General features: G+C 39.0%; 1 protein-coding gene across 2 annotated transcripts; it reads right to left on the bottom strand.

Annotated features, from left to right (window-relative positions):
• Positions 1-1,251: 1,251 nt before the first annotated feature.
• On the bottom strand, positions 1,252-5,903 carry LOC102209599 (arrestin domain-containing protein 3-like). Of its 2 annotated transcripts, none has more exons than XM_005722353.1 (6): positions 5,598-5,903; positions 3,212-3,269; positions 2,980-3,121; positions 2,753-2,849; positions 2,420-2,673; positions 1,252-2,124 (listed from the first exon to the last, which is right to left on the bottom strand). In XM_005722353.1, the coding sequence occupies exons 1-6, from the start codon at positions 5,851-5,853 to the stop codon at positions 1,807-1,809; spliced, it is 1,125 nt and encodes a 374-aa protein (XP_005722410.1). In that variant the 5' UTR covers positions 5,854-5,903; the 3' UTR covers positions 1,252-1,806. The 2 variants fall into 2 exon arrangements, with proteins under 2 accessions (XP_005722410.1, XP_005722409.1); XM_005722352.1 differs by having other exon boundaries at positions 2,959-3,121.
• Between the last annotated feature and the right edge of the window lie 6,507 nt (positions 5,904-12,410).

The following is a 12,410-nucleotide window of genomic DNA, read 5'->3' on the forward strand; positions in this document are numbered from 1 at the left end:
GGGGGGGGGAAGTGAAATTCACAGAAAAGAATTAATAAATCAATACCAGCCTTACAACAGCAGCCCCCACCCCTCCATATTGTGAAACAGGTAGTAGACACTTAATATCCATAATATCCACACCAATAATTATATTAAAATAAAATAAAATGATTAGCAAGAAGAACCTACCTAAAGTCCATAGTGCTCCTCTTGGGAAAGCAAATGTGTTTAGAACAACAAAGCATTCAGACTGTACTTGTGCAAGACAGGTGTTATAAAAATAAACACAATAAAATAAATAATATAAAATGCCTTGAGATAACTGTTGGTATTATTTAATGATATGTAAACATAAGAAAATACACCTAAGTCAAGGGGATGAACCAGTGTTGTGTTTACAAATGACACAGAAAATAAGCAGAATGGCACATCAAAAGCATAAGCCACAACTCACATTGACTTTTTAACATTTAAATATTATTAAAGATAAAATATAGAATACTCTTAGTATACTACTAAGTATAAAATTGTGAAAAGGCCTCATTTTATCTGAAATGAATGAGCATAATACTAACTAACATAACTAACAAACGTCAAGTCAATTTTATTTTTATAGTGCATTTATATCAACAGTGGTTGAGCCAAAGTGCTTTCCAGGCAATTGCATGTAAATTGAAATTTCAATAAATAAGACTTAAATGGACGAGCATAATAAAAATGAAAACCTAGCAAAAATTACAACGATGATAACCAGTTTAAAACTTATTATGGGATAAAATTATAAAGAAATTCAGAAAATAATGGAAAAAAAAACTTACAGATACATACACAGATAAGATCTAACAAAGGAAACGTCAAGATAAATCGAAACTTGGATTTTGGAGTGTATGATTTTGTTAAATTGTTAGAAAGTGTGGCCACCAGAAGGAAGCCACTGAACTGCAACAGACCCTTTATTGGCCTCTAGTCTTTGTGTGAAAATAAAAAAAGGAAATGAAGTAATATAAGTAGCATAAAAAAATATGTTCTAATATGTATTATAAATACAATGTATGCGCATCTGAATATGAACTTATCTCTGTGCTAGTAAATGTTTCAACTAAACCTTTTAAAGAGTAACAACCTATCAAGAGACACATGACTACACTTTCTTGGAAATGCCTGGCATAAACAAGTGTCTGATGACTCTACTATAAAACCCAGTGACCGCAGACAAGAAGCAGGTTTTTTCTTTTTTAATATAGTGGCAAAATCACAACAACAGTTGCCTCAAGGCACTTTCTATTGTAAGATAAAGACCCCACAAAAGAAAATGGAAAACTCGAATTATCATGGTTGTAGCAAAGACAACATGGAGGTAAAATTCACAACAAATCATTGGCTTACTCACTGTTCACCTGCAGGCACATACTCCTGAACAAAAACAAATAATTAAGTGAATGCCAGCCTTAAAGCAGCACCTTTTCCATTCCACTTGCAAACTAGTTATCATCATCAGCTATGTGCTGTCTTTTCTTTGTTTCATTAGTACAGTATGAAAAACTCAATTTCTTATGCAACTATGAGTTCTCTCATGTGACAACAGCTGTAAGGCCTCATGCTGTCCTGCTAATTGACCAACAAGAAGCTCAGCACCCACCAAAGGCACACACATGTGGTAACCAATTTTCTCGTCTCTTATCTTGGCTTTCAGAATTTTACACTGATGTCTGTTTTCCAAACCCAACTGAAGATTCATTAGCCCATACTCCCAAGAGCTATTTTTGAGGTGTGACTTACTATTAACATTTAGTTCATTCATTTTCTCAGTATCCAGTTGAGCTTCTACGGTTGTTCATTTAGGTGAGGATAAAGAGACGTATATGATGGAGGTGGTTCTTCCTGCTGAAACTGAGGCAGAGCAGTAGATCCTGGATATTGTACTGGGGGTGATGAAAACGCTGGAGCTGAGAACTCATATGGTGGGGCACCTTGTGGCCACTGGTTAAAGGAAGTAAAGTCGCTGTAGCTTGGAGCCCCAGCTGTCCCAGGTGGGTAAGGCCCCAGAGCCTCCCCAGGCTGAAAGGCAGCAAAACTGGGAGGAACGATGACCAGTGGAAACACAACCTCTGGATCAGTGGCAAAACTAATGTCCACATACACCTAGGAAACATGTCAGTAATAGATTAGTAAACATCTGAATCAAAGTGCAACATATGAAGCTACTGATTCAGTTATTTGTCATAAATAATTTATATGTTATTATTCAAATTTTATGCAGCATTTTGCAATAGTAGTAGTTTAATTAGGTGTTCTGCAGTAATTTTTTGTATACATTTTTTAAGAGTTTAGGACACGTATTTTACGTGTCTATTACTTACCTGAAAATGTTTACAAACAGATGAAGTTTAATTTCTAAGGTAATACTATATAAAAGAACTATGACTTTGTTTCATACCTTGATGTAATATTCCACTGAGATGATTTCACAGTTATGGAGAATGATGACATCAACAGGAATCTTCACTTGGCAGGAGACACTTTCCTCTGAGTTTGGATTTATATTGTCCCCGACCTTTTTAAATAAAGTTTTCTCACTGGACGTAGAAGAGCAACCAGCACGGTACACTATTCTCTCCTGGAGTTTGAATTTGGGCTTCATGTCCTTGGAGGAAGAGTTGCAGATTTTGGTGGCAACAGATAAAGTTTCACCTGACAAAAGCAAATATTATAAGTAAACTGCATTGTTAAATGTATTTACATTAGATTTTGCAAATTGCAAACAATTTACCTGGAAAACAGACTGTTCTGTTAATAGTAGCAGACATTTGGACCTGTCCCTTGGAGAGACCACTCATCTTTTTACTCACTGTACTAGATTGTGGACACTATAACAAAACATACAGACAAACATTTTCCAACACAACTTAATGCCTCACTGAATTGCATTTTTAAAGGTTACAATACACTTTTCCAAGTATAAAATTTCTAACAAACCATTGCAGTGTTTGCCATTACTTGAACAGTGTGTAGAAATGCCTTAGAAACAAACTTGATCTCTTTTTGTACTGTAGAAGGCCATCGCCAGCTCCTGGATATCTTTGCTTCAACCATGTAGACAACTTTTCCATGGCATCCTGTAAAGGATGATGGCATGTTCCTATAAAACAGAACCATAGTATAATGCATTTGTTTGTAAAGGCAAGTTATGACACAGTATTGATGCTTGCAGCCAGAAATTCCCACTTACCCCTCTGGGATTTTAAGCCTGAACTTAAAATAATGGACCCCTTGGGGAAGTGAAGTGCCTGCAGGAGAAATGTGATTAAACTTTTGAGAAACTCTTGAGTGGTAGGCTCTTAAATGCAACTGCTGCTTTCCAAGATCTGCATCAAGCCTAGTTACAAACTAGAAGATATATTTGATAAAGAACTTCACTGTAAAAAGTCTAGACTTGAATCACGTTCAGTAAAACTAAAAGAAAATGCAGACAACTTTAAACTCACCTTTGAAACTCGAGTGCTTTTTTTATATTCCTGTTTTAAACTTTGCATTAAATGTATTTTTTTAAGAATGGCATTGGTTTACTTTTGTCTGTTTCATTTAACTGCACATCAGATTAAATCAAATATTACAATGCTTTTGGTTCTTTTTTATTTATTTATTTATTTTCTGCTTGTGACATTTTAAGGTTTTTATATGGCAGACATACTGAATGATCATAGGTAGGCAATGATAACTAATAATAGCTGCATTTTACTTTGGGGAGATTTTCATTTAATCTATGTGATGTTTAATGTTTCTCCTATCAGCAAAAGATCATCTGGAAGAAGGGAAGTTGGGACAAATCCCTGGAAGGGCTGTATCAGGAATGGTATCCAGTATAAAAATCTGTCAAATCAAATATGTGGATACCTCTGCTGTTGTAACTCCTGTGGTAGCTTATGGCCATACTAACTTGTATACCTCAAACAGAACTCACTGAAGCATCAGTAGTTATATCTTACTTTTTCTACAGTTAATCAATACTCATGTCTGTATGCACTGTTATTCCTGTTGTTTTTGCACACACTTTTCTAATTATTCTTAACTTCACAGAAAACTCTTTTAAAAAAAGCAGGGATCTCTAAAATGCATGTATCACCATAGTGTCTTTAATATTATCTCTGCACGTGTAACATGTTTTATTTTCAAGCCAGTCTGCTAGTTTCTAGCTAGAAGACCGTGACAACCATGGATGTAACCAGCCCGGTAACCTGGCCATTACCAGGTCAGTAATATTTTTTTACTCCCCCCAAAAAAGATTGGCACCTATCAGTGTCTGACACTGAAGATGACTTTAACTTTGAAAAGACTCTATGGGAATTCTGCAATATTATAATCTATCCCACAGTGCCTGTGACTGGGTTGTGTTTAGTGAGTTAGGATAATGCAAGACTCACAAGGAATGATAACTGAGAAGAGAGAATCAGAGGTACAGTGGGACCAGAGCCAATGTGAAAGTAGCTTTTTGCTTTGAGCAATTTAAATTTCAAGAGAAGGACGAATTCCATTCTTTATTTAGTTGTATATACTCAAAAACGCCAATGCAGGCATTTCTATATACACAGTTACTCCTGCAAAAAACAGAAGCTATAGAAAATGTGCTTTGAGGTTTTTATAATTTCTGGTTGAAGACTACTATAACTCTATGATATACGGTCTTATGACTTTACTTTTAAGAGCTGTAGCCTTATAGGAAGTAGCTCTATCAAGCAAAGGGTGTCCAGTGTTGATTGGTTTGTTAGCTGAGCTAATTAAATGTAAATAATGTTATCTCTGGATGGTAGTGCATGAGATTTGCCTTCTTGTTGAGATGAACCCTTGTAACGGATTGAATAAAAATATATTTGGTGTCTCTGTATGTCTCTGTATCAATAAAGCCATGCAAAACATCGGAATATGCTGCTATATATCGTTCCCCGCCACCTGGTTAATAGTTTGGCAAAGTATAAAAACTGACAGAAACAGAGTCGAGAAGCACACGGCAGAAGTGTATAGACGTGGCAATAAATAGTGCAGCCTAAGGGGGAAAGTACCATTTATAAACACATGAGGTGATCAAGGAGTGTAACAAGAGAGGGAACCCTCAAACAGTTGCGACAGAAGTAGAAAAGAGGGTCAAACTGGTCACAAGACACGGAAGACAAATAACAGACAAAACAGGAAGGGAGACGCAGGGAAAGGCAGACGTGAATAGTTTGACACAAGAGGATTCAAGAGAGGATACGCAAACAATTAAGAGAATTACAGTCTAAAATAACAAAACATTCGAAGTGTGGTGAAATGGTTAAAACATCCGTCTTTCGCGCGCACAATTCTAGCTAAATCATAAATTCATCCGCTTTGGGGACTCCTTGGGGAATGACAGCAGATTAAAGCACCGTCCTTTATGGAACTAAGAACTAAAATTTTAATGAAAATTGAATAGTAGATGACAACCAAACTAGAAGCGCAAGAACGGAATTATCATAATATACAAGGATTACATGAATAAAACTAAAAGAAACCAATGATCATAACAAACTCAGTATATTGCCATGAGGAGTGAAATGGCAAAATAACGTGATTTCCAAGTTCTAAATAAATAAACCTACCTTTAGCATTTTCTGCAACTAAGAGTTCCTTCACCTTGAAATATCTCCTATGATCACTGTACGATCTCTCGTCATCTCCACTTCCTTCAGACCAGTGTACGTTTGCGTCTCCTTTGGCCTTTACAGAAACGCTCTTGACTTTGATGGCTTTTGTCAGGCTGAAACTAACTGTTCCAACTATAGTATCTCCTTCAGAAAAAGTATCGCTTTCGTCGATTGTTCCGTAAGTCACATTAAAGTCCTTTATCGGAGACATTTCTGAGCTGTCGGCGAAATGCTTTTCTCAGCACTGACGAGCAGATCCAATGGGCGTGACAGGAGGCTCCGCCTATAGAGTGACGTCGTGGCCTTTTTTTTTTAATTTGACATAGTACCAAAAAGTGTGAGACATTTATTACAACAGCCCTTAAGACAATAAATTTAGCTTATGCACCATAATGACCAACTAGACATATTATTATTATTATTATTATTATTCTACAGGAAAGGGCAGAGCAGGCTGTACCTGCTGCGGAGACTCAGGTCATTTGGAGTGGAGGGCCCACTCCTGAAGACCTTCTATGACTCTGTTGTGGCTTCTGCTATCTTTTATGGTGTGGTCTGCTGGGGCGGCAGCATCTCTGCTGGGGACAGGAAGAGACTGAACAGGGTGATCCGAAGGGCCAGCTCTGTTCTTGGATGCCCTCTGGACCCAGTGGAGGTGGTGAGTGACAGGAGAATGGTGGCTAAGCTGTCATCACTGTTGGACAACATCTCCCACCCCATGCAGCAGACTGTGACAGCACTGAGCAGCTCCTTCAGTGGGAGAATGCGGCACCCACGGTGTGGGACGGAGAGATTTCGCAGGTCTTTCCTCCCCACTGCTGTCAGACTCCATAATAAAAACTTTAACTGATCAAACACACACATCCATACATATGCAATAATACTAAGTGCAATAATCCTTTCTGTCATCGTTGTATTTTTACTCAGTTGTATATAGCATTTGTATTTGTATTCTATTTTTATCTTATTGTATATTTATTTTATTTTATTCTACTGTATATAGTATTTTATTTTATTCTATTCTGTACAGTTGTGTACTGTATTTATTCTTATTGTATCCTAATTTTTGCCTCATAACTTTTGCACTGTCCACTTCCTGCTGTGACAAAACAAATTTCCCACGTGTGGGACTAATAAAGGTTATCTTATCTTATCTTATCTTATTGGGATTTGCACAGTTTAAGATAGCTACTTAATATTGTTCACTAAGTCTTTGCCAAAGTCACAGTTTATTCACAGATTTTATTTACATTTACTAATCTGAGAAACACTGACATGTTGCAAATGCTTTTTGGGATCCATAACTAAACTAAATGCTGTTTGAAGAATGACTTTTCAGCTTTTCAACCCTTGTAACAGTAGCACCTCATTCAAACTCCTTTTGATCAAAAGAAGTAGCCTGCTATGTTTGGGTGGGCAGCTAAAAACTCTGGATGCAAGTTTCCAAATGGTGGTGTTACACAACAGAAAAACAACAGTGCCATGTATTATGGCATGTAACTGATGGCAACAACAGTGCTAAGCACAGAACCACCGTGCTTCCCTCTGCTCCCTTTTGACTGAAGGGATAGCTGGGCAGTCCATTTAAACTAGTTAAACCAGTGGTTTAACTGGTAAAACTAACTTTGACACCAAGTTAGTTTTAGCTCATAGCTAAATTCTTTTTTTTTTTCATAAGTTCTGCGAACTAACTAGAATTTACCATGTACTACCATCAAAACCAGTTCTATGGTCTCCTGCTGATCATGCTATAACACTTACTTTCGCCTAAATTACCTGATGTTTTTCTTTTTAAAAAATGCAGTAATTTGTCCGCCACAAACTGTCCCACCAGTTTTCATTCATCACATCCTGTCTTTCTAGGTTCAAAGTTCTAGGTTCAAATCTCTTGATCAGATAAGATCTTTCTGTGTCGATTTCCGAAGTCCAGCTGCATACTTATTGCCTACACGTGTACTACATCTTTGACTACATGATAGCAAGGACAGGCTCCAGCCCCAGCCATTGAATTGCAAAAGACGCTAAGAAAATTGATGGTTGCTCTTATAAACTCTTGCACAAAGACCCCCTCCCACACAATAAGATGGTGATTCAAGGAGGGGTCCCGTGTCTATAAGTCACTTTTAAAAAAAAGAGTGTAATTTGAGGAAGTAGATTTTGTAGGATATGAGTTCATGCAGGATTGACCTGATATAAACAAAACAACATGAGTCAGAATTTCTATGTCTTGTCAAATCACAGTGATTTGCTTTAACAGGAAGACTGGCTGTATTCTATGATCAGAGAAAATTGCTCAAAAATGCACCAAAGCAAATTAGATGCTGTGGCTAAAAGGAAGGGCATTGTAATCAAATCACCAGGCTCCAGCTGAAAGAGATCAGGTTGCAGCTGAATAAAGGCATGTGGGTGTGTTGCATCCTGTAGCACCTTTTGCATACATTTTATTTTATAATCAATCATTGTCTAAAAATTTGTTTCACAATAGTAAGAAAAAAATTCAGCTTACAAAAGCTTTTCAAAATATTCTTTCTTTATCATTTATCCAAGTGAATGGGAAAGGGGATAGTCACAGCTCTCTTCCAATAAAGAGTTATGTCCTGGTCACAACCACCGATTCAATCATAAACTTAAACGAAATGAAGAAATACCCATAATTTAACCCATAATTACCTCTATATTAACACATATATATGTTTTTGTTACTGCAACATTGTAATCAAGGTGGTTTTAAACTACCGCATGTTAAAATGTGTTATCATGTGTTAATGTGTCTGACAGCTGCTGATAAGAATGACCTGTAGTAGCGCTCTTTCCTACACTGTGGGTGTAAAAGTCTACTGCTGAATGAGCTGCTCAGTGCTCATAAGGTCTCATGCAGAGGGTAGGAGGTGTTGTGGAATGTAAGGAATGTAAACATTTGTTTTGAATCCATTTTAATTCAGCCTTATTGAATTTAGGTTTACAAATGCCCTTAAATCATGGAAACAGACACAATATTAGCACAAAGCTACACATTCAGCTACATTTTTTTTTGAAAATTCCAACAAAGGACAACAGCAGCAAATGCAAAAAGAAGACAAATGAAGACAGCTGTGTTACGTGCAGTAACACCGTGTGTGTGCATGTAGTGTGCTCTCTCCTGTGATGTGGGTGCCAGGTCTTTCTTATGGCTTCATTAAACAATTGATACTGTTATAAGGGTAAAGAGCTGAACTGTCTCTCAATAGGCCAGCGTTCTCAATCTCTAAGACGTCACTGGGCAGCAATTTAAATGATTATGACACAGTCAAACCAAACCATACCTGTTTCCATACAGCAGTGGTTCTTAAACTTTTTACATCATTCCCCACATGGCAGGAATAAATATTTTCATGCCCCACCTAAACAAAACAATGACAGAAAAGCCTAGCTGCAAATTTATTAGATAATAAGCTCTTTCACAATGAATCCTTCAGTTATTTTTTTAAACAAACAATATGTCTGTGAAGGTTCTCAGTCATCCAGGTCATCGTAGTCAAAGGAGCTTGCAAAGAAAAGCGTCTGGACTTCTTTAAGTTACTTGAAGGCGTTTCACCTCTCACCCGAGAAGCTTCTTCAGTTCTAAGGTCAAATGGTGGAGAGTCCCAGATATAAACCTAGTGGGAGTAGCCCCCCACAGAGGGACAAAAGGACCCCCTGATGATCCTCTAATCGCCTGAGCCAAGGTGTGAAACTGGGTGTGGGTCCCAATCAGCCAGAGTTTCGGGTGAGTTCATTGTGAAACCTGGCCCCACCTTATCATGCGAATTCCTGAGTTAAACAAACAACTTTCATTTCAAACAACTATTTGTAACTTTTGTCACTAGACTGCTTCATGAGTCTGCACTACTTCTTCAAAAAAGCAACAAGTTAAACAGAATGTGAACATTGCCAAACACGGAAAAATAAAGTTCAGTCTTAGTCTTATAAAAAAAAAAAGTCCAGAAACTTGTGAAGAGAGATGAAAATGTATATAATTTACTGAGAGTTTAATACTATTCAGTGGTTGCGGTGAGCCTGTTGTTGACTGCAAAGCTGTGGCGGGGCATGGGATGTGGCACGGCTGCGGGGGAGGCGGACGCACCTGAGCGCAATCTTGACAGGCCGGCTTAAAACATAATGAACTGGGTCCTGTTGTTGTTGTTGATGTGTGTAGACTGTAGCCAAAAAGCTGCAGCCGCATGTGTAAGTCAACAGCCGCAATAAAAAAAAGGTACTGTCTGAGGTGCCCCAATCCTGGGTTTCGGCACCACTGTAAACAATGCACAACAGACCCGTCCACATGTTCGCACTTTTCAGTCCGCTGAAAAGCTGCAGCTGCGTGTGTAACAGCTGCAGCTTTTCAGCGGATGCAGCAGATGCGCATATTATTAACATAACTGCCGTGAATTTCTTTGTTCCACCGTAAAAGTGCCTTACTCCCTCGAATCTTTCTGCTACTGAAATCCCCATAACTGACCACTTCCTCCTTTCATTTAACCTCACTCTCTGCTGCTCTTCTACCAAGCCAACCCGTCTCATCTTGTTCCGCAACATCAAGAACATTGATATGGACATTCTTACTACCAGTTTGGACAATGTTCAGATTCCGGACTTCTATTCTACTCCTGATGATTTGTTGTTATATTATAATAATTGTCTACTCACTGTCCTTGATTCTCTGGCTCCTGTAAAAACCCACTCTGTTTCCTTTGCTCGCTCTGCTCCCTGGTTTACCTCTGACCTCCGAGCTCTGAAGGTCAAAGCTCGGCAGTTAGAGCGTAAATATAAGAAATCTGGTTCAACTGTTGATTCAGAAATCTATAAATACCACGCACTTCAGTATAAAGACTCCATTAACAAGGCCAAACAAATCTTCTACTCTGGTATTATCAGTTCTTATGAGGGTAATGCAAGGACTCTGTTTTCAGTTTTCAACAAGCTAATTCAACCCCCCAACGCTTTACCACTGCACTTCTATTCCTCTGAAACATGCAACTCCTTGATGCTGTTCTGGACTACGAAAATCAATAACATCCACCAGCAACTCAGATCAAATGTTGTGTCTACGCCCTCTCCAGAACCTCTTCTCCTTTTTGAGCCGTTTTCCACTTTTCATCTTCCTGATTTATCTGATATTTCCGAGTTAATATGTAAATCAAAGCCTGCCACATGTCATCTTGACCCCATGCCCACAGGGCTTGTGAAATCCTGCCTCTCTTCTTTACTCCCACTCATTTCTGCTATCATTCACTCTTCTCTCACCACCGGTATCGTTCCCTCCTTATTGAAGACTGCTCTAGTCACTCCTATACTGAAAAAACCTTCTTTAGATCCTAACAACTTTAACAACCTCCGTCCGATTTCCAATCTACCCTTCATTTCTAAGATACTCGAAAAAGTGGTTGCAGCTCAACTTCATTTACATCTGGTTAATAATAACATCTACGAGAGATTTCAATCTGGTTTTCGCTCATGTCACAGTACCGAAACTGCTCTACTTAAAGTCACTAACGATCTTCTAATCGGAGCTGACTCTGGTCTTCTCACCATTCTCGTCCTTTTAGATCTGAGCTCAGCCTTTGACACCATTTCCCACTCTGTCCTTCTAAGCAGACTTTCCTCTCTCGGCATCTCTGACACACCCCTCGTCTGGTTTCAATCATATCTCCTCGACCGCTCCCAGTTTATTCAACTAAGATCATTCCGCTCTCATCTATTCCCCGTCACCTCTGGTGTACCCCAAGGCTCAGTTTTAGGCCCTCTTCTCTTTGTAATATACATCCTCCCTCTAGGTACCATCTTCCGCAAATTTGATCTTCAGTTTCACTGTTTTGCTGATGACACCCAGTTATATCTCTCTTGCAAACCTGATTCCTCCCTCCCACCTTCTTCCCTTAAAGAATGTCTATCCGAGTTAAAATCCTGGTTTACCTCTAATTTTCTAAAGCTCAATGAGGATAAAACTGAGATCCTCCTTATTGGCACCAAATCCAACCTTTTGAAGGCAAACCATTTCTCATTCACCATCGATAACTCCACAGTTTTCCCTTCTCCTCAGGTTAAGTGTCATGGTGAATTGGATTAAAGGACTCAGGTGCGAGACTCCTTGCAGAATGACAGTGGATTTATTTAAAGTGAAAAGGTGAGTTAACAGTTCGAGTCTATAATCCAAAAAGGGCAGTGCAGTGATACGGCGACCTCTCCTCACGGTGACAGTGCAGTAATAATCCACAACAACTCCTGGTGCCGGCTCCTCCTCCAATCCCTGAACCCTGGAGGCAGATGAGAAAAAACACACGCTCAATAACGAAAATGTCCTCTCCTTCACAAACCGGGTATGCCAATCATGACTACGCTACCCGGTTTAGTTCAACGTTCCAGCGTTGGTTGTGACTCAACCGCCCCGTTAAATAGGTCTGCGCTGGCAAGGTAATTCCGCACAGGTGCGATGATTCTAGCTCAGGACACTCCCCTCCGGTCAACTGCCGTTCCGTGCCACGGCTTCCGGAAGTACATGTTCCAGCAGAAAAACACATGCACAGGATGGAGAGGAGAACACGACACAGTACACACAAACACCACAACAAATTGGCAAGACGATCGGTGAGGACCGTCTAGCCATGACATTAAGAGCCTTGGTGTCATCCTAGACAGTTCACTTTCCTATAAATCGCACATCAATAACCTCACCCGTTCTGCCTACTTCCATCTACGTAACATTAACAGATTGCTTCCTTCTCTTTCCACCCAGTCTACGTCCATTCTTGT

The sequence above is a fragment of the Pundamilia nyererei genome, unplaced genomic scaffold, assembly GCF_000239375.1.
Source record: "Pundamilia nyererei isolate P.nyererei 1_Seehausen unplaced genomic scaffold, PunNye1.0 scaffold00006, whole genome shotgun sequence".
Classification (NCBI taxonomy): Eukaryota; Metazoa; Chordata; class Actinopteri; order Cichliformes; family Cichlidae; genus Pundamilia; species Pundamilia nyererei.